The sequence below is a fragment of the Mobula birostris genome, chromosome 8 (genome assembly GCF_030028105.1).
Source record: "Mobula birostris isolate sMobBir1 chromosome 8, sMobBir1.hap1, whole genome shotgun sequence".
In the NCBI taxonomy this organism is placed as follows: domain Eukaryota; kingdom Metazoa; phylum Chordata; class Chondrichthyes; order Myliobatiformes; family Myliobatidae; genus Mobula; species Mobula birostris.
Genome location: NC_092377.1, coordinates 88239770 through 88262718, shown reverse-complemented (window position 1 = coordinate 88262718; position 22949 = coordinate 88239770). Strand labels below are relative to the sequence as shown.

The 22949-nt window shown below is 44.4% G+C and overlaps 1 protein-coding gene across 3 annotated transcripts in view; it reads left to right on the top strand.

The window, feature by feature from the left end:
• Positions 1-22949, top strand: part of rnaset2 (ribonuclease T2) — a 34005-nt gene continuing 11056 nt past the window's right edge. The window contains exons 1-4 of one of the 3 annotated variants that reach the window (XM_072265602.1): positions 1-119; positions 9629-9745; positions 17366-17426; positions 21988-22049. In XM_072265602.1, the coding sequence (XP_072121703.1) occupies positions 9645-9745; positions 17366-17426; positions 21988-22049 (224 nt within the window). In that variant the 5' untranslated portion in view covers positions 1-119; positions 9629-9644. Of the gene's footprint in view, positions 186-5073; positions 5173-9628; positions 9746-17365; positions 17427-21987; positions 22050-22949 lie in introns of those variants that run through there. The other 2 variants (XM_072265601.1, XM_072265603.1) reach the window with 2 other exon arrangements.

Here is a 22949-nt window from a genome sequence, read left to right as displayed (position 1 = left end):
CATACTGTACTGTATTTCCGTCCCTCCCACCGAGCTCACTGAATTCGCGACGTTTGACCCGTCAGCTCCTCCCACGGCGACTCGGGCACCTCTTGCTCGAGGAGGAGACCCGACATGAGGTACGGATCCGCTGGCGACAACTTTCCCCCGTGACGGGACCGATCAGGGAGAGAGCGGCTGGCTGAGTGAGTGAACTCGGCGCTTGCGTGCGGTGTGATCCGGGAGAGTGGTGGGGAACCCGGGAGCGGTGTCGGATCCCGAAGTAGGAACGGAGCGGAGCGAGGGAAAGTTGGACGAGGAATGCCGAATCCTGGACCGGAGGGAAGGGATCCGGGAGTGGAGCTAGAGCGGAGTACAGTGACTCGCTCCCGGGTTTACGCTGAGTAGTGTGGGAGCACATACTGAACCGATCGCGGCTCGGAGCCTCGGGGTCTGTATATGGAATCCAGGCGGGAGGACAGGCTCACAGCGAGAAACTTGGGGAAAACCAGCTACCGGGGGGGGGGGGGGGGAGCAGCTCTGGCACCGAGTCTGCCCTGTGGCTCATAAGGGTAGGGAACTGGACAGGATGGCAGCAGTGACAGGGAACTCTATAGTTAGGGGGACAGATAGGCGAGTCCGTGGACGCGAAAAAGAAACACAGCTGGCAGTTTGCCTCCCAGGTGCCAGAGTCCGCGATATCCTGAAAAGGGAAGGTGAGCAGCCAGAGGTCGTGGTACATATTGGTACCAACGACATAGTTGTTAAAGAGAGGAGGTCTTGAAAACACAATACAGGTAGTTAGGAAGGAAGTTGAGAAGCAGGACCTTAAAGTGTAGTAATCTCGGGATTACTACCTGTGCCACGCGACGGTGAGGATAGGAATAGAATGAGGTGGAGGATAAATGCGTGGCCGAGGAATTGGAGCAGGTGGCAGGGATTCCGTTTTTTGGATTATTGGGACCTCTTCTGGGGCAGGTGTGACCTGTACAAAAAGGACGGGTTGCGCTTGAGGGGGACCAATATCCTGGCGGGCAGGTTTGCTAGAGCTGTTGGGAGTGGTTTAAACTTATATGGCAGGGCGATGGGTACCAGTATGATAGAGCTGAAGATGAGTCAGCAGGCTGAGAAGTAGACGATGGGTGTAATATGAAGGACAAGCCAATGATTGGGTACAAATGCAGAAAGTGCAAAGAGTAATCTTTGTACCACAGAGGCAACATTCAAAAGGGCGAAGAATGCAGTACTGAAGGTGCTGTATTTAAATACGCGTAGCATTCAGAATAAGGTGGACAAACTCATGTCGCAATTAAAGATTGGTCGGTATGACGTTGTAGGCATCACTGCGTCATGGCTGAAAGAAAGTCAAAGTTGGGAGCCTAACGTCGAAGGATATACTTTGTATTGAAAGGACAGGCAGGAAGGATAGGTGGTGGTGTGGCTCCGTTGGTAAGTGATGGAATCACATCTTTAGAAGGAGCTGACATAGGGTCAGAGATGTGGAGTCTGTGGATGGAGTTAAGAAACTACAAGGGTAAAAAAAAATCATGGGGATCATATATAGGCCTCCAAATAGTAGCCAAGATGTGGGGTTGAGATTGCAAAGGGAGCTGGAATGGCCATGTAATAAGGGTAATGACACAATTGTAATGGGGGACTTCAATATGCAAGGGGATTGGGAAAATCAGGTTGGTGTTGGATCACAAGAGAGGGAATTTGTTAAATGCCTACAAGATGGCTTTTGAGAGCAGCTTGTGCTTGAGCCTACTTGGAGAAAGGCTATCTTAGATTGGGTGTTGTGTAAATATCCATATTTTTTTAAGGAGCTTAATGTAAATGAACCCTTAGGATGCAGTGATCATGATATGATTGAATTCATACTGCAATTTGAGAGAGGGAAGCATAAGTCAGATGTATCAGTATCGCAGTGGTTTATTCCGAATTACAGAGGCATGAGAGAGGAGCTTGCCCAGGTGGATTGGAGGAGGATATTGGCAGGGATGACAGCAGAGCGGAGATAGCTGAAGTTTCTGGGAATAGTTCACAAGGCATAGGATAGATATGTCCCACAGAAGAAGTTGTTCTCAAATGGCAGGGGTCAGCAACCATGGCTGACAAGGGAAGTTAAGGACTGCATAAAAGCCAAGGAAAGGACATATAAGGTAGCAAAGGTGAGTGGGAAGTTGGATGATTGGGAAGCTTTTAAAATCCAACAAAAGGCAACTAAAAAGCCATAAGAAAAGATTAAATATGAGGGCAGATGAGACAATAATATAAAGCAGGATACTAGAAGATTTTTCAGTTATATAAAGAGTAAAAGGGAGGTGAGAGTTGATATCGGACCACTGGAAAATGATGCTGGTGAGGTAGTAATGGGGGACAAAGAAATGGTAGATGAACTTAATGTAATTTTGCGTCTGTCTTCACCGTGGAATATACTAGCAGTGTTCCAGAGGTCCATGAGTGTCAGGGAGCAGGAGTGAGTGTCATTGCTATTACAAAGAAAGTACAAAGCAAACACAAAGATGTTAAGTCACCTGGACCAGATGAACTACATCCAAGAGCTCTGAAGGAGGTTGCTGAAGAGATAGCAGATGCATTGGTCGTGATCTTGCAATATGAGGAGAAGATGGAGGTGCAACGCAGCGTGCAGCGGCCACTCCAGTGAATGATATCTGTAATCTGTCAAGTAGGGTGCCGTGCACAATCCTGATTTGATGGAGACAGATGTGAGAACACAGAGGAACATCTGGAGAAACCTTTGAAATGCCTTCTTTGCTGCCGCTGCTACTGTGTGGTCCGAAATCTCCGGAGGGGAAGGCCCCGAGTCCTTGGCTTTGCTTGTTGCTCGGCAGCGGGGCGGGGTCAAAGCGCTCAGCAGAGGATGATGCTCAGGAGGCTGTATTGGAGGGGCTGGTGGGAGGCTCGAAGTTTTTGGATGGACTCAGAGTCGGCTGTGGTCGGGTGCTTCCAATGTATTGGCAGTTGTCGGTGCCTGGAGGTTTATGGCAGGGAGTTTCTCCCTTTGCTGCCTGCTATCAGGGACTCGGGACTTTGAGACTTTTTTTTTACCATGCCCAAGGTCTGTTCTTTATCAAATTATGGTATTGCTTTGCACTGCTGTAACTATATGTTATAATTATGTGGTCTTGTCAGTGTTAGTCTTTGGTTTGTCCTTTTTTTTGTGATATCACTCTGGAGGAACATTGTATCATTTCTTAATGCATGCATGCATTTCTAAATGACAATAAATGAGGACTGAGTGTCCTCATAATCTAATCTAATCACTTGATTTCTGCCATGATTCCAGAGGACTGCAAAATAGAATATGTCACTCCACAAGGAAAGAAGGTAGAAGAAAGGAGCCAACTTTATGCTCTCCATCAGGATTTCTGTTGTCCTCAGTGGTTCCCTTGACTTCAACAAGGAACTGACCAAATTTCACTTCCACAGCCATGATTTTCCTTAATAACTGCCTCCAGCTCCAACTATCCCCACAGCAACCCTGGCTTCACCCCACCACAATTCTTTCCTTTGTCCCATCCACCTCTCACCTTCTAAAACTAACTCATTTCTCTTTTATTTTTCAATTCTTATGAAGAAGCTTGAACCTAAAATGTTAACTTTTCTTCCCCTTCCATATGTGTTTCCTGCCTAGCTGAGCTTTTCTCATACTTTTCTGGTTTTGTTTGGTGAGTTTATTGTGGGGATTTCTGGTTTCTTTGATCAGTATTAAAGATGTGTGTATTTCTAACAGCTTGCTTTGATGAGATGTGTTTTCTTGGGGGGAGTGCTGGCTTCCTCTTTGGTCAGCTCGTGTCATCTTTGAATTGTCTCAAGTGGACGTGTGACTGTTTGTTGCAATACTTGGCATCACATGAGTTTGGGCTAGTCAGCTTAATTTACAAAATTACCCTGAGATGACATGTCATTTGCTGTAAGTGTGAATTAGATTTTTACCTCTCATTTTCAAGATGAAAGTGCTGCTGTGGTAAGTGGTGGCAATTCGCTGACTTGATCCTCTGCATTCTTTCTGCTAAAGGTTGGGCAGGGCGTTCCAAGACTTAGATCCAAAGGGTAGCAGGTTGTGTAGGTTATTGATCCAAACAGTATGGAAAACAAAAAATGAATTAAATTATTTTGGGGCAGAGAATAGTACTGTAGGTTACCACAAATAAAATGGCGTGAGGGGTTTTGTGTTTAAGAAAAAGCATACAACTCATCCATTGTAATCCAAACACCGGACACCAATCACAGTAAAAGTACTTCATGGATTTATCTCATCATGTCAGACTAGCATCTTAAAATGAACCCCAACTCAACATCGGTGGTTGTGAACTAGGTACATTTTCACCAATTACATTACCCTTCAGTATCAATGGACAGTGGTTTCAAGAGCGTGTTTTGTGTATTTTGTCCAGAGTTCTTACCACACCGGAACAGAATTGTTGATGTGAGGGATTAGCTCAACTGTTTGAGAGATATTACGACATAATGCAGATTCTTGCTTTTGTAACCACAGTGATTATTTCAAAATATTTCATGAGTGTAACAAACAAAATGCTGGAGGGAGTTGGTGGTTCAGGAAGCATGTGTAATGGAAAATAGGCATTTCAGGACCTGCTGAATTTTTTTTTCTTTGTCGCTTCAGCTCCAGCACCTGCAGTCTCTTGTGACTTTACAGGTGTGATGTGCCTTCGGACAAAAAAATGCAAGTTGCACTTGTGATACTCGTTTGAGAAAGGTCAATGTTAATTCAAACAGAAAAGCTCAATGCAGTAAAATATAGTTTTGTATTTGATGCTGTGAGAAACACATCTCTCAATAATTAACTTGTACTTCCACTTCTTCTTGTATGTCTGCCAGGCAGTGAGGTAAAAATAACAAATATTCCTGTTTCTTTAATTGAAAAGAGAATGGAACACAAGAGAAAGGAAGTCTTGTCACTGTTGCACAGGGCATTGGTAAGACTATACTTGGACTTTTGCATATACTTCCTGTCTCCTAATTTAAGGAGGGACAGACTTGCACTGGAGGCAGGTCAGAGAAGCTCACTAGGTTGTTACCAAGGATGAAGGGTCATCTTGTGAGGAAAAGTGAAGCAGATTGGGTCTAAACACATTGGAGTTCAGAAGAATGAGAGATGGTCTTCTTGAAATATTGAAGGTTTCAGAGGGACCTCAACAGAGTGAGGTAGTGTATGCATATTTTCTATAGTTGGGAGATCAAGAACTGGCTTTGAGGTGAAGGATCACTTTTCTTCTCAGGACTTTTTACCCAACGAAGTTGTGGAGATTGTCACTGAGAATGTTAAAGGTCGGAATGGATATAGTTTTAGTCCACAGAGGTATTGAGGTTATGGTAACAGAGAGGAAATTGGAGCTGAGATCAGCCACAATCTTACTGAATGCTGGAATTGGCTTGGGAACGGGTTGGTATGTGGTGGGGGTTGTGCACATTTGGCCTGCTCTGTGCTATTCTATGTTCTTGCCTCTTTCTTGCAGAATTGAAACTGCTACTCCAGGGCAGTGCTAATAGAGAGCTGCACTGCAGGGGGTTGGTGCCATCTTACAGATGAGACATCAAACACAATCTCCCCTTCTGGCCAGAGGAGAAAGATCCCAGGATGTAATTGAGAAAAGTGGGAAAGTTGTCTGGAGATGGATTCTACCCACTGAAACCCTGTTGGGAAACGTAGGTCAATAACGAAGGACTGATGTAAGGATCAAAGTTAATTGGCAGGTCTTACTGTCCAGGCTCTGGTTGACTGTACTTCTTTCCATCGATGCTGCCTGGCCTGCTGAGTTCCTCCAGCATTTTGTGCCTGTTGCTTGGATTCCAGCAGCTGCAGATTTTCTCTTGTTTGTGTTGATTCATGTCATCAGTTCCCAGTTATACAGATGATATATAGTCATGTGTTTATCTATACTCCTTTTCTGTCCTCTTTGGGTGTGTCAAAGCACTTAGTAACTGAAGAGATACTTTCTGAAATGTTTCTGATATATAATCATTTTCCTGTCTCACAAACAGTACAACAATAATGAAGATAGTTAGGGACAACAAGTATTGATCAGAGTTTCAAGATAACTTTTCTGTTCTTCACTGGAAAAAAGTGGCACGGGATTTCTTTTCTCAGCCACTTGAATAACACCGCAGTTTAATACATTGTGTAAAAGATCATCTCTGACAGTATTTCAAAGGAGTTTCAGCCTGGACTTCTGTCAAGAGACTCATCCGTCTGAGTGGGCCTTTGACTTCGATGCAAGAGTGAGCCACAGTCACTGAATTCAAGATTTAAGGTTGTTCATTGTTATTCTTCAGTATATGAGTGCAAAGCAGAGCAAAATGATTGTTGTGTAATAATGCAGCATCAAAACACAACAAATAGCAATATAAAAGCAATCCTAGAAAACACAATATACAAGTAACTGTTATATATACAATGGAAACAGCAGGTGCCATCCCATTAGCTCTTCTCTCAGCCTTGGAACATCTGGATAGTGAAGATGCATGTCAGGACGCTCTTCATTGACTACAGCTCTGCATTCAACACTATCATCCCCTCAGTACTAATCAATAGGCTTCAAGACCTTGGCCTCAACACCTCTGTGTGCAACTGAATCCTTGATTTCCTCACTTGCAGACCCCAGGCAGTTTGGATTGGCAACAACATCTCCTGCACAATCACCATCAGCACAGGTACACCACAAGGCCGTGTGCTTAGCCCCCTGCTCTTATCACTCTGTACTGATGACTGCAAGGCCAAGTACAGCTCCAATGCATTTTTAAGTTCGATGACAACACCACAGTCGTTGGCCAAATCAAAGGAGGCGATGAATCAGCATATAGGAGGGTGGTGTCACAACAATCTCTCACTCTATGTCAGTGAGACCAAAGAGCTAATTATTGGCTTCAGGAGGAGGAACCCAGAGGTCCATGAGCCAATCTTCATCAGGGCATCAGAGGTGGAGAGGGTCAATAACTTTAAATTCCTTGGTGTTATTGTTTCAAAGAATCTGTCACGTGTCCAGCATGTAATTACTATTACAAAAAAGGCACAACAGCACCTCTACTTATTTAGAAGTTTGCGAAGATTTGGCATGTCATTTAGAACTTTGACAAACCTCTTTAGAAGCACAATTGAGTGTTGCTTCGTGGCCTGGTATGGAAACATCAATGCCCTGAAATAGAACGGCGTACAAAAGGTAATGGACACAGCCCAGTCCATCATGGGTGAAGCCATCCCCACCACTGAGCACGTCTACAAGGAGCGCTGTTGCAGGAAAGTGGCATCCATCATCAAGGATCACCCGCACACCCCCCCGCCCCGCAACATCCGGGCTGTGATCTCCTCTTGCTGTTAATGTTACCATCAGGAGGTACAGGAGTCTAAGGTCTCACACCACCAGGTTCAGTAGCAGCTTCAACCATCAGGCACCTGAACCAGAGAGGGATAACTTCACTCACCCAACACTGAGGCCCCAACTGATTTCACAACCTACAGGCTCGCTTTCAAGTTCTCTACAACTCCTATTCTTATTTATTTGTCATTATTATTTTGGGCTTATTTTTATATTTGCACAATTTGTTGTCTTTTGCACATCAGTTCTTTTGCCCATCTTTGTGTGTGGTTTTAATTGATTCGACTGTGTTTTACTGAATTTATTGTGAATGCCCACAAGAAAATTAATCCCAGGGTAGTATATGATGACATATATGTACTTTGATAGCAAATTTACTTTTAACTTTAAACTTATACATAGACTAATTGTACGTAGGCTGTTGCGAGGTGATGTGCATGTAGTGGGGATGGGGAGGGTGGGTTAACAGGTGGAGGTGTTGATCAGCCTGACAGTTTGGGGGGGGGGGAAGTAACTGTTTTTGAGGCTGGTGGTCTTGGCATGGATGGTAGAAGGGACTAGGACAAAGAGTCCATAAGCAGGGATGCTTCATGATATTGCTGGCCTTTTTCCAGCAGCTTTGGTGTATATATCCTTGATGGATGGTAGACTGGTCCCATTGATGCTTTGGGCAGTTTTAACTACCCATCGAAGAGCCTTCCTACAACGAGTACTAGGAAAAGCATAGAGAGACTAATGTTCCTGGTGGGAGATCAAGAACTGGCTTTGGGGTGAGGCTTTTCATTCTAGGACGAGGGAGATGTCTTCCTTTTTTAAAGAAAGGGGCTTCCCTTCCTCCACTATCAACTCTGCTCTTAAACGCATCTCCTCCATTTCACGTACATCTGCTCTCACTCCATCCTCCCGCCACCCCACTAGGAATAGGGTTCCCCGGTCCTCACCTACCACCCCACCAGCCTCCGGGTCCAACATATTATTCTCTGTAACTTCCGCCACCTCCAACGGGATCCCACCACTAAGCACATCTTTCCCTCCCCCCCCCCCCCGCATTCCGCAGGGATCGCTCCCTACGCAACTCCCTTGTCCATTCATCCCCCCCATCCCTCCCCACTGATCTCCCTCCTGGCACTTATCCGTGTAAGTGGAACAAGTGCTACACATGCCCTTACACTTCCTCCCTTACCACCATTCAGGGCCCCAAACAGTCCTTCCAGGTGAGGCAACACTTCACCTGTGAGTCGACTGGGGTGATATACTGCGTCCGGTGCTCCCGATGTGGCCTTTTATATATTGGTGAGACCCGACACAGACTGGGAGACCACTTTGCTGAGCATCTACGCTCTGTCCGCCAGAGGAAGCAGGATCTCCATTCCCATTCTGACATGTCTATCCACGGCCTCCTCTACTGTAAAGATGAAGCCACACTCAGGTTGGAGGAACAACACCTTATATTCCGTCTGGGTAGCCTCCAACCTGATGGCATGAACATCGACTTCTCTAACTTCCGCTAAGGCCCCTCGTACCCCATCTGTTACTTATTTTTATGCACACATTCTTTCTCTCACTCTCCTTTTTCTCCCTCTGTCCCTCTGAATATACCTCTTGCCCATCCTCTGGGTCCCCCCCCCCCCCCGTCTTTCTTCCCGGACCTCCTGTCCCATGATCCTCTCGTATCCCCTTTTGCCTATCACTGGTCCAGCTTTTGGCTCTATCCCTCCCCCTCCTGTCTTCTCCTATCATTTTGGATCTCCCCCTCCCCCTCCAACTTTCAAATCCCTTACTCACTCTTCCTTCAGTTAGTCCTGACGAAGGGTCTTGGCCTGAAACGTCGACTGCACCTCTTCCTACAGATGCTGCCTGGCCTGCTGCGTTCACCAGCAACTTTGATGTGTGTTGCTTGAATTTCCAGCATCTGCAGAATTCCTGTTGAGAGACTAATGTTATTGGGGATCAAATATTTGGTTGTGCGTGATTGGAATTGTACACTGAAAAAGAACAGAGGGTCCTTATTATCTCAAGTGTACTATTGAATCAACTTGAGCTTGCAAGTCCTGGGTGACAATATTTAATAAATTGAAGTTTGTGAGCTTTGAGCTGGGTTCCTCATCAAGGATCGGAAAGCAAGGCTACCATGGTGCCCTCACTGAAAATGACAATGACTCCATATTTCATGAAAGAGCAGGGCACGTTGGAAAGGGAGTTAAGATACTTTTGTGGCCGAAGCTTGGCTGTTTGAGTGGCAGCACCTGAGACCTCATTAACTTCCTCATTATATCTTCTTCTTGCAGATCTAGTTGACGTGAAATGGCTTTTCGTGAGGGATTGAGGAATCTGAGGGACCTGACGGTTGCCCGGATGTTTCTGCCTGTGCTTGTTGCTCTGATTCTTTCTGAAACTTCTGACTGGTACGTGACACGGGAAGTGTGGTCAAAAATACTGCGTCAACCTGCCTTGAAATTGCAGCAAATAACCACCGACTCTCATTCAATTTCTTTCTTAGAGAAGGAACTGGGTGCTTCAAAAATTTGTGTTAGCTAAATGGAGAGGTTTAAAGAAATGTGCACGCCATTGGCTGGGCAAATAGATTTTGGTGACTATAACTCAAGGTACAGCATACAATACTGTGCAAAAGTCTTGGGCACATATATTTACCTAGGGTGCTGAAGACTTGCACAGTACTGTAGTAATTTTATGTATTGCACTGTTCTGCTGCAAAAAAAAAAGTTTCAGAATATATGTGAATGATGATAAATCTGATTCTGATACAGATCTCTCTTGTGGACTGAGGGTGGGAAGGAGGCAGGGAAAGGAGAATTGTGCTTGGGAAAAGGGGAAGGGAGAGGGCAGGGATCGGGAAGCACAAGAGACATTCTGTAATGATCAATAAACCAATTGTTTGGAATCAAATGATCTTGCCTGGTGTCTCAGGGCTGGGTGGGTCTGCACCCACACCATCCCACCCCTCCCTCCCCGGCACTCCTCCTCTGCCACTTGTCCCACACCCTTCTCATGGCACTCCACCCTCACCATCCCCAACATCCTTTGCTCTCGCCAGATTTACAAACTTGCTGTCCTCTGCACATTGACAAATAGAGTACTGTGTAAAAGCCTGAGGCACTCCTAGATATATAGTCTATATGTGCTTGAGACCATTGCACAGTACTGTATAAAATTGAGAAGGTTATGGCAAACCCTTCGTAAACCACACTTCAACCCAGCTGGTGCATAGTCCTCACTGCTGGGCACCAGATTTTAGAGGTGAAGGTTGGGGGGAGGAGAGGGGAAGTTGCTGTAGAGAAGTACTATAAAGCAATCCAGAATGTAGAACTTGAGAGGCTGAAGGTGGCAAACGTTGGGCAAATTCATGAGCTCTTCCGGTTTGAAACAATAAATAGGGAGATAATATTTCCACTGGTTAGTGGTCAGAAGATAAGATCATTGGATGATCGTGGGGAGCCAAACAGCCTGCTTTTGTATTGCACAATTCTATATTGTCTGTCTGTCTAGGTGACCATGGTTTTCCATATAGATCTATCCCTCGTTCTTTGGAGGACTTCCATTTCCTCGAGGTGTAGCCACCTGGCTAGGCTTTTCATGTACATAGCCAAAGTCTTCCTCTAGGTTTGCTCCCCTCGATCTTTCCAGAGAGTATGAGTTTTTTTAGTTCATCTTTCCGCATGATGTGTCCTAGGAATCTGAGTTGTCTTTCTCTTATTGTTGGTATGAGTGATCGAACTGCTTGGGCTCTTCTGAGAACTTCTTCATTTGAAGTGTGTGTGGTCCATGGTATTTTTAACATTCTCCTGTAGAACCATAATTCAGCTGCTTCTAGTCTCTTTTCCATTGCTGGAGAAATGGTCCAGCATTCACTTCCATAAGTCAGGATAGAATAAATGTAGCACTGCAGTATTCTGTTTTTAGTGTACGTGCTCATCTTTCTGTCTGTTAATATGGACTTCATTTTTTGGAAAGCTTCTTTCGCCATTGCTATTCTGTATTTGATATCTGTGTCGCACCTGCTATCACTTGTTACTAGGCTGCCAAGATATCTGAATTTGTTGACTTGTTTGATGTTTGTATTTCCGATCTTGATCACACATTGTGGGATGTTTGTCTTTTTGGAGATGACCATGCTTTCTGTCTTCTTGGTGTCGATTGAGAGGCCTCTGTGATTACTTTCTGCTGCCACTATAGTGAGTAGTTCTTGAAGTTTTGTTTCTGAGTCAGCTATTAGTACGATGTGATCAGCATATCTGATGTTATTTATATTATGGCTTCCAATTGTGAATCCTTTGATGTCTTTGATACTTCTCAAGATATTTTCACTATACAGGTTGAATAAGTCTGGCGAAAAGACACAACCTTGCCTGACTCCTCTCATGATATTCACATACTCACTCACTTATCCTTCTATTCTGATGGATGCTGTCTGGTCCCAGTATGAGTTTCTTAAGAAACACATATCTTTCCTATCTATGTCAAGATCTTGAAGTATTTTCAGAAGATCTTGGCTGTCTGACAATGAAACATAGGTAGATGTCTTTTTGTACCTGGATGGCTCGTTCATAGATCATATGTAGCATGAAAATCGCACTTCTGGTTCCAGTGTTTTCCACAAAGCCTCATTGTCCTTTACTGATTTCTGGTTTAATACAGCGTCTTGCTCTCATCATGATTACTCTGAGAATATTTTTAACTCTATATTAGGCCATTCTTTTTTGACACAGTCTGCTGGAATGTGCCAGCTGCCAGCAGAGTCAACAATAACTCCTTAAGAAGAATTATCTGCAGATTTGAACATTAAAACCTTGTAGGACCACAAGGAAAGAGCTGAGTGGATAACTTCCCCAAAGAGCTAGCAACAATTTGATGGGCAGAGAGGCCTCTTTTTCCATAGTAAAATTTGAGTTACTTGAAAGCTACCTTCAATTTGTTTTGGTGGTTTTGCAACCCATGTTTTGAAAGTACGTTCGCAGAGCCACAGTTTATACCTTCTCTCTGTGACTGTGTGCATTTCCTCTGAATACTCCCATTTCCTTCCACTCTCCAAAGACGTGGGTTGAGGATTAGTAAACTGCATTGGGGCCAGAAGCCTGACAACACTTGCAGGCTACCCCCAGCACATCCTTGGACTGCATCGGTCATTGGCACAAATGACACATTTTGCTGTGTGTTTCGAAATATGTGTTTCAAATAAAGCTCATCTCTATCACTAATGCAGAGATGTGGAAACAAGATGGGCATATCAAACTCAAAATATCCTGTGTGTTGAGCAAACCAAGGACATTTGCATTGTCATTATCACATACAGTAATTTCAGCTTCCTTCTCTTTGAAAAGTTGGTATTTCAAGTAGAAAGTTAGTATTTCTAATCTTTTCTCTTCACTTCTCCTTTCTTAAAGGCGGATTTTCTGTACATTGAGTAAGGCCAGCAACTCACTGAAAGCAGGCTGTACTTGAACAGTAGGTCCAATTGTCAGCTGGCAAATTGGCTATTGGAGGAGGAACATTTGACCTTACCCCGTCCGTTCACTCTTGAGGACATGTTGAGTCAGGAACAGAAACAAATATTGAGTGAAAAGTTCTGCATAGGGAGTTCAGGGAGTTAGGGTTGTGATCTCAGGACTGCTGCCCATGCCACGTGCCAGTGAGGCTAGAACTAGGAAGATTATACAGTTTAACGCACGGCTAAGGGGTTAGTGTAGGAGGGAGGACATAAGATCTTTGGATCATTGGGACTTGTGCAGAAGGGACGGTTTGCACCTGAACTGGAGAGGGACTAGTATCCTATTGGGAAGGTTTGTTAATGATGCACCCTGGGGTTTAAAGGAGAGTTACAGGGGGATGGGAACCAGAGTGCCAGAACAGTTAGTTGAGGGGTTATGGAGACAGAGGTTGGTAAGACCTCAGACAAAGTTAGGAATCAAAAGGTGCGACTAGTGTCCTGAGCTGCTTATATTTCAGTGCACAAAGTATCGTAGATGAAGATGAGCTAGCTGGTTTACAAACAGAGGCAATGTGTAGTGAGGAGAGGCTGTTGATTGGGCCAAATTCCAGTTAACACTATGTGTTGCAAAGTAAAGGGCGGACAAAATGGAAAAATGGTGAGTACAGGACTGAAGGTGTTATATTTTAATGCACGCAGTATATGGAATAATGTAGATGAACTTGTAGCACAGTTACAGGTTGGCATGTATGATGTAGGCATCACTGAATCATGGCTGAAAGAAGATTGGGGCTGGGAGCTTAATGTTCAAGGATAGACTGTAGCAAAAGGATAGGCAGGAAGGCAGAGGGGGATGGTATTCCTCTGTTTGTAAGAAATGAAATCAAATCATTACAAAGAGCTGACATAAGGTTGGAAGGTGTTGAATCATTGTGGACAAGCTAAGGAACTGCAAGAGTAAAAAGACCCTGATGGAAGTTGAATACAGACCCACAAACAGTAGTAAGGATGTAGTCTACAAATTACAATGGGAGATAGATGATGCATGCCAAAAGGGCAATGTTACAATAGTCATAGGGGATTTCAATATGCAGATAGATTAGGAAAATGCTGGATTCCAGAGGGGGAATTTCTTAGAGTGCCTATGACATGGCTTTTTAAAGCAGTTTATGATGGAGCCCACTAGGGGATCAACTATTCTCAATTGGGTGTTGTACAATAAACTAGAATTGATTAGAGAGTTTAAGGTAAAAGAACCCTTTGGGGCAAGGGATCATAATATGATGAAATTCACCTTAAAATTTGAGAAGGAGAAGCTAAAGTCAGATGTATCAGTGGAGCAAAGGGAATTACAGAGGCATGAGAGAGAAGTTGACCAGAGTTGATTGGAAAAGAATACTGGCAGGGATGATAGCAGAGCAGCAATGGCTGCAATTTCTGAAAGCAATTCAGAAGGCATAGGATACATACATCCCATAGAGGATGAAGTACTGTAAAGGATGGATGACACAACCGTGGCTAATAAGAGAAGTCAAAGCCAACATAAAAGCCAAAGAGAGGGCATTTAATAGAGCAAAATTAGTGGGAAGTTAGAGGATTGGGAAGTTTTTGAAAACAAACAGAAGGCAACTAGAAAGTCATTAAGAAGATAAAGATGGAATATGAAAGTAAGCTAGCCAATAATAATGAAGAGGATACCAAAAGTTTCTTCAGATAAATAATGTGTAAAAGAGAGGTGAGAGTGTTCAGTCCACTGGAAAATGGTGCTGGAGAGGTAGTAATGGGGGACAACAAAATAGCAGATGAACTGAACAAGTAATTTGCATCACTCTTCACTGTGAAAGACACTAGCAGTATGGTGGAAGTTCCAGGTGTCAGCGATCAGAAGTGTGTGAAATTACCATAACTAGAGAGAAGGTTCTTGGGAAACTAAAACGTTTGAAAGTAGATAAGTCACCTGGACCAGATGGTGTACACCCCAGGGTTCAGAAAGGAGTTGTTGACGAGATCACGGAGGCATTAGTAATGATCTTTCAAGAATCACCATATTCTGGAATGGTTCCAGAAGACTAGAAAACTGCAAATGTCATCTCACTTCTCAACAAGGGAGAGGGGCAGAAGAAAGGAAACTATAACCAGTTCGTCTGACCTCAGTAGCTGGGAAGATGTTGGAGTTGATTATTAGGTTGAGGTCTCAGTGTACTCAGAGGCACAGGATAAAATAGGCTGTGGTCAGCATGGTTTCCTCAAGGGAAAATCTTGCCTGACAAATCTGTTGGAATTCTTTGAAGAAATAACAAACAGGATAGATAAAGGAGAATCGGTTGATATTGTGTACTTGGATTTTCAGGTGTTTGGCAAGATACCACACATGAGGCTGCTTAACAAGCTATGAGCCCATTGTATTACAAGGAAGATTCTGGCATGGATAAAGCAGTGGCTGATTGGCAGGAGGCAAAGAGTGGGAATAAAGAAATTGGCTGCCATGACTAGTGGTGTTCCACAGGGGTCTGTGGTAGGTCAAAGGTTCACTTATTATCAAAGTATAAAACTCTGAAATTCTTCAGTTTTCCGGGTAGCCATGAAACCAGGAAAGAAAAGAAAGACGACATGATTATCACGCCCCAAATCCCACTTCCTGCACAAAAAAAATGAATAAAATAGATCAGGCACATCGACCCTTCCCCCCATACCCCTTCCTGCACAAAATAATAATGAACAAAATGGATCAGACACATGAACCTCTAAAACCCCCACACCACACAAAAAAAGACGAAGATCGAGTGAAACAACACAGTATATAAAAACTATAAAAGTAAAAAAATTTAATCCATAGTCCAAAGTCTAAATCCAAAAGGCAGCAAAACCATGATGAAACGGCAGGCAGACTCATCTTGTAGCCTGCAGCCTGCCCGCTAAGAGGTTCGCTCACGCTGTCTCTGCCTCCCAGAATCCTCTCTGAGACTACAGAGCGCTGAAGCATCCAAACGATCTCCAAACATCAAAACAAATTCAAGACGAGAAACAAACGTAAAATACATAAAAGATGTGAAAAAGATAGTTTCATGATCTACTCGGAAGATGTCAACCGAAGGAGCATTGTCCGCAGGTGCCATTTTGACCAGAAGTCAAGGGACTGATTCCTTCAACCTTATATGTCAGTGATTTGGATGATGGAATTGATGGCTTTGTTGCAAAGTTTGCAGACGATACAAAGATAGGTGAAGGGGTAAATAGTTCTGAGGAAGTACTGGGGCTACAGAAGGACTTAGACAAAGTAGGAGAATGGGCAAAGGAGTGGCAGATGGAATAGTGTTGGGAAGTGTATGGTCATGCACTTTGGTAGAAGAAATGAAAGGGCTGACTATTTCCTAAGTGAAGAGAAAATGCAAAAAACTGAGGCACAAAGGGTCTTGGGAGTCCTTGTGCAGGATTCCCCAAGGTTTAATTTGCAGGTTGAGTCTGTGGTGAGGAAGGCAAATGTGATGTTAGCATTCACTTCAAGAGGACTAGAATATAACAGCAAGGATGTAATGCTGAGATTTTCTCAAGCACTGGTGAGGCCTCACTTGGAGTATTCTGAGCAGTTTTGGGCCCCTTATCTTAAGAGGAACGTGCTGAAACTGGAGAGGGTTCAAAGGGAATTCACAAAAATGTATGCAGAGCGTTCGGTGGCTCTGGACATGTGTTCACTAGAACTCAGAAGAATGAGAGGTGACCTCATTGAAACCTATTGAATGGTGAAAGGCCTTGACAGAGTGGATGTGGAGAGGATGTTTCCTATTGTAGGGGGAGTCTAAGACACAGGACACAGCCTCAGAGTCCTTTTAGGACGGAGATGAGGAAGAATTTCTTCAGCCAGAGAGCAGTGGATCTGTGGAATTCGTTGCCACGCAGCTGTGGAGGCCAAGTCTTTATGTATATTTAAGGTAGAAGTTGCTAGATTATTGAGTGGTCAATGCAAGAAGGGATACGGGGAGAAGGCAGGAGATTGGGGCTCAGAGGAAATTGGATCAGCCATGTTGAAATGGTGGAGCAAAATCAATGGGCCAAGTGGCCTAATTCTGCTCCTATATCTTGTGGGTTTATTTCCCCCTTAGTCCCTCAACCCCTCATCCAGGAAGGTCAGTAGAGCACTGCTGACTGAGGTTAAAGTTAACCAACTCCATCCTGACCAAGTATCAGACCACGGATCACTGAAATCCTTACTTGTCACCAGAGCAATGCACACATGATTAAGGTTCTTGACCCGAAACATTGACTGTTTGTTCATTTCCATAGGTGCTGCCTGACCTGCTGTTTCTCCAGCAGTCTGTGTGTGTTGCTCTGGATTTCCAGCATCTGCAGAATCTCATGCTTATGTTTTCTTGTAACCGACTTTGTGCAATTCAGGTTATTTATGAAGTTCGGATCTCTGAAAGAAGTTGAATTGTGGAACATGAAGTGATGAAATGAAGCACTAATTCTGATGCTTTGTTTTGACCCAAAGCATTGACAACACCTCCCCCTCCCCATAGACCTGCTACGTGCCTCCAGCATACTGTTTAGTGCACTGATTGTAGTGTCTGATCTTTTGCAGTGCAAAGCACCCATGGCACAGTCTGGTATTGTCTCAGGAGTGGCCTCAGACTGTGTGTTTGGTAAGTCTGCAAGCGAGAGGTAGATTGTTTTTAACTTTCCTCTGTATGTACCTGCACTCAGGCAGTGTCCTCTGAAAAATCAAACTGCGATCAATTGTGTACTTTTTACTTTATATTATCCATGTCGATGATTTATCTTAACTGCTACATATTTCCCTGAAGCAGCTTAAATCGAACTAGCTTATTTGTGAGTCAGCAAAATTTTGAGCTGACATTGTCCATTGTTTAAGCTTCCTCGTGCTGGAGGTTACTGACTCAACTCGAACTCGTGCCAATGTTTACTGTTTAGGTTGAAATATTAAAAATGGAAGTCACTGATGTGCAGCCACTGTAAATTAATGCAACACAGATGCAGGCCCTTTTGCCCATTGGGTCTATATGTGGACGTTTGGGACATCAAGGCCGGAGTGTCCCAGGTCTCTTCATTATTTGACCCATTTTAGAGTTGGACTGTAGTTAGTTGTGTGTTGTGCAATGAACCTGATTTGATTAGGGAGCTTAGGAGACGGTGATCATAACATGATACAATTCATCCTGCCATTTGAGAAGGAGAAGCTAAAGTCAAATGTATCAGCATTACAGTGGAGTAAAGGGAATTACAGAGGCATGAGAGAAGAGCTGGCCAGCATTGACTGGAAGGGGACACGAGTGTGGGTGACAGCAGTACAGCAGTGGCTGGAGTTTCCGGGGGCAATCGGAAGGCGCAGGATAGATAAATCGCAAGGATGAAGAAGTATTCGAAAGGGAGGATGAGGCAACCATGGCTGACCAGGGAAGTAAAAGACGGCATAAAAGCAAAAGAGAGGGCATATAAATAGCAAAAATTAGTCAGATGTTAGAAGACTGGGAAGCTTTTTAAAACCAGCAGAAGTCAACTAAAAAGCTATAGGGAGAGGAAAGGTGAAGGTAAGCTAGCCAATAATATAAAAGAGGATACAAAAAGCATTTTTCAAATGTATAAAGAGTAAAGGAGAGTTGAGAGTGGATATTGGACTGCTGGAAAACTGGAGAGTTAGTAATGGGGGACAAAGAAATGGCAGCTGAACCTTGAACATAGAAGAGTACCTCAATGGGAACAGGCCATTTGGCCCACAATTTGTTAAGAAGCAAATCAAAAACACCCAAACACTAGTCCCTTCTGCCTTCACCAAGCCTGAATCCTTCCATCTTTCTTACATCCATGTGCCTATCCCAATGTCTCTTAAGAACTAATGTATTTGCCTCTACCAGCATACCAGGCAGTGCACTCCAGGCATCCACGACTCCCTGAGTAAAAAGAAACTTACACTCACGTCTCCCTTGAACCTACCCCCTCTCACCTTCACTGCATGCCCCCTGGTATTAGACATTTCAACCCTGGGAAATGGATACTCTCCGTCCACTCTGTCTGTACATCTCATCATCTTGTAAACCTCAATCAGATCTCTCCCAGCCTCCTGCACACCTGGAAAAAGAAACAAGTTTATGCAGCCTCTTGTGATAGCACATGCCCTGTAAACCAGGCAGCATCCTGATAAAGCCCCAACATCTTCCCTATAGTGGGGTGACCAGAACTGTATGCAATACTCCAGATTTGGCCTAACCAGAGTTTTATAAAGTTGCAACATAACTCCTGACTTCTGAACTCAATACCTTGACTAATAAAAGCAAGCATTCCATAAGCCTTCTTAATCACCTTATCGATCTGTGTCACCACTTTCATGGAGCTATGAACTCGGATCCCATGATCTCTCTGCTCATCAGTACTGTTAAGGACCTTGACCTTAACAGTGAACTGTCTCTTTGCATTTTCCCTACCAAGGTGCAACACCTCACATTTATCTGGGTTAAACTCCTTCTGCCATTTTTCAGCCCATGTCTGCAACAGTTCTCTATTGTGCAGTATGCCTTGCTGGTCTTCTACATGATCCACAACTCCACCGATCTTGGTATCATTCGCAAATTTACTAACCCACCCATCTACATTTTCATCCAGGTCATTTATATCCATTACAGATATCAGGGGTCCCAGCACAGATCCCTGCGGAACTACGCTAATTATAGACCATCAACTCAAATACATCCCTTCAATCACTACCCTCTGTCTTCTGTGCGCAATTCAGTTCTCAATCCAAACAGCCAATTTGCCACAGATCCCATGCATCTTAATCTTCTGGATTAGCTTCCTGTGAGGACCTTTGTCAAACACCTTACTAAAATCCATGTAGACAACATCCACTGCTCTACCCTCATCAATCTCTCTTGTCACCTTGTCAAAAAACTGAATCAAGATCATAAGGCACAACCTGCCACACCCAAAGCCACACTGGCTAATTAGGCATATTTTGCGTCAGTCTTTACTTTGGAAGACACCAGCAGTATGCCAGAAATCCAAGAGTGTCAGGGAGCAGAAGTGAGTGTAGTTGCTATTACTAAGGAGAAGGTACTTGGGAAGCTGAAAGGTCTGAAGGCGGATAAGTCACCTGGGCCAGATGGTCTACACCCCAGGGTTCTGAAAGAGGTTGCTGTAGAGATTGTGGAGGCATCAGTAATGATATTTCAAGGATCACTAGATTTTGGAATGGTTCCACGAGACAGGAAAATTGCAAATGTCACTCCACTCTTCAAGAAGGGAGGGAGGCAGCAGCAAAGAAATCGCAGTGAGCCTGACTTCAGTGGTTGGGGTTTTGCTGGAGTCCATTATTAAAGATGAGGTTTTGGCATATTTGCAGGCACATGATAAAATGGGCCCAAAGTTGCATGGTTTCCTAAAGGGAAAACTTTGCCTGACAAATCTGTTGGAATTGTTTGAGGAAACAACAGACAAGAGAGACAAAGGAGAGCCAACGTATGTTGTTTACTTGGATTTTCAGAAGACCATTGACAAGGTGCAGCACATGGGGTTCCTTAACAAGAGCCCACGGTATTACAGGAAAGATACTAGCACGGATAGAAGATTGACTGACTGTGTGGAGGCAAAGAGTGGGAATAAAGGGAGCCTGGCTGCTGGTGACTAGTGGTGACCAAGACGGAGTGGCATAGGAGACTTGATGGTCCAAATGGCTAATTCTGCACTTATTTCTTTTATCTTAGTGAGGGTGCCTTTGGTTCATAAAGATAGTGGTGGAGTGGGTGGAATCTGCTTGAGTTTATACTCCAGTCTGTTATCTGATGAGTACTGTCTCAGGTAGCGGGTGGGTCAAAGTATCATGGTACATTTGGACCAGAATTACCTGGACCTGGCACAGTGGCATAGCTAACAGAGCTGTCGCCCCACAGCTCCTATGACCCAGGCTCAATCCTGATCTCCGGTGTGGACTTTGCACGTTGTCCTCTGACCGCACGGATTTCCATAAGGCCTTTTCCTTTGGTTCCTCCGTTTCCGGCAATATCGGAAAGGTCACTGTGAATGTCCCCAGAATCTTACCTAGGCGAGTGGAGAGAGGGGCAAAGCAAGTTCAATTGTGCTGCTGTCGGCGAGGGGTTTGTATGTTCTCCCCGTGACTGCGTGTGTTTTCTCTGGGTGCTCCGGTTTCCTCCCACATTCCAGAGACGCATGGGTTAGTGGGTTAATTAGCCACATGGCGCGGGCTCATTGGGCTCAAAAGGATGTTACAGTGCATCTTCTCTAAATAAATAAAAGTGGAAGGATTACTGGGATATGTGTGAATAATAACAAATGTAGTATTATTGCATGTGGGGGGATGATGGTCACCACAGGTTTGATGGGCCGGTAGGCCTGTTTCCCTGCCATAATGATACAACGACTGTGAATTTACATCAAGGCATCAGGAGTCAATTGGAACTGAAGAGTCAACGTCACCAGGAGGAAAGGGAAGGCAGATTGTGAAGAGGAACCAGGATGAGCACGTTTTAAATTGGAAGTGTTACAGTGAGACAGCTCATAAAGAATAAACCAATTATTCAGGTTTTTGCTGGGCACAGTTTTCCGGAGTGCTGGGGTGGTGTGGAATCCCCTGGTTTCTCTGACACACAGATGAAATGGTTTGCAGAATAAGCTCATGGAGTTGTGTGGCACGGAGACGGGCTCTGTGATCCACCAAGTGCATGCCCCACCTTTTTGGCCATCTACACTAATCCTACTTGCCTACGTGAGAACCATCAGGGAAGGAAGAAGTGGATACTGTATTTGGAGGTGAAGGAGAGAGAGGTGGATGTCAGGAGGAAGAGGGAACAGCCTGATTGATACAGGACATTCTCAAGAATCTTTGTCATCGACAGAGAGATGTGATGTCATAGTGGGACATTTGGTTGAACACTGGCAGCTGTTCCTCCAGCTTTCAGATGTGATCTGGCAAATTCACTTATGAATGGCTTAAAGACACCCGAAGGCCTGGCCACCTTGGGTAAGGAGGTCACTACAATAACCTTTTCTGCTTTGCATGGTTTTTCTGAGAGCTTTGCCTAAGGACAAGTTAACACATTTTCCGTTTTGATTGTTACAATTGCAAGGATTGTGTGTACGGTATTTTATGTAAAAGGATGTGTAGAGTGGGATCACAAACATAAATTTTGATCTGCTTGTAATTTTGTAAGCAGTCATTGCCTTTTTCTGCTCTAGAGGAAGGGTGAAGAATGCAAAGTCCCTCCTGGCATTAACTATTGGACTGTTCATGGACTCTGGTGAGTAGATACTTCCATCAATGATCTTGCAAAACAGTGTAATCTAGTCCAATGTCTATGCGTTGTTTCAGTGCAAATTCCAGCCGGCTATTTTGGGGGGGTTCATGGTGGTGGGTTGGAGCTACGTCTCTACCAAAGGAGATGCAAGGTTCCCCTTCTCTCCACTAGCCAACAGGTCACCTTTGGGCAAGGTGTAGCACCTGCTTAGCACTGCCTCCCCTGCCCCCCCCCCCCAAGTAGCCAACAGGTCACCTTTGGGCAAGGTGTAGCACCTGCTTAGCACTGCCTCCCCTGCCCCCCCCCCCAAGTAGCCAACAGGTCACCTTTGGGCAAGGCGTAGCACCTGCTTAGCACTGCCTCCCCTCTCCTCCCCCCAATCAAGATCATGTGAAGCCATAGGAGTAGGTGGTGAATGGTTGTATGTGCAGCTGGTGCATATCACAAGTCCTGGTTCTACAACCACTGATGCCAGGCAGACAATCCCTGAAGAGTATTGATAATGGCTGGGGTCACCCATCTGGTAAAGACACTGCTCAGAAGACGACATCAGCAAACCACTTCTGTAGAAAATATTGCCAAGAACCATCATAGTCATGGACAGACCATGATCGTATACGTCATGTGACACAGCACATAATGATGACAATGAATAGTAGTTGACCCCTGGGTCAGTTCATGCACAGTAAGATCCCACGGGTGTCAGGTGAGATAAATGACCAGGAAATATTGGCCAATATTCTGTCAGAGCTTATTTGCCTATTGTTGCATAATGCTGGGAGATACTGTGCCTGCCTGAATATGATAGTGAGACTCAGCCAAAGTATGGCCCCCAGCAGCTCTGTAGACATGCTAAGAATATAAAGAGTAGGAACACCAGTGTCTTCTGTTCAACTTAATAAG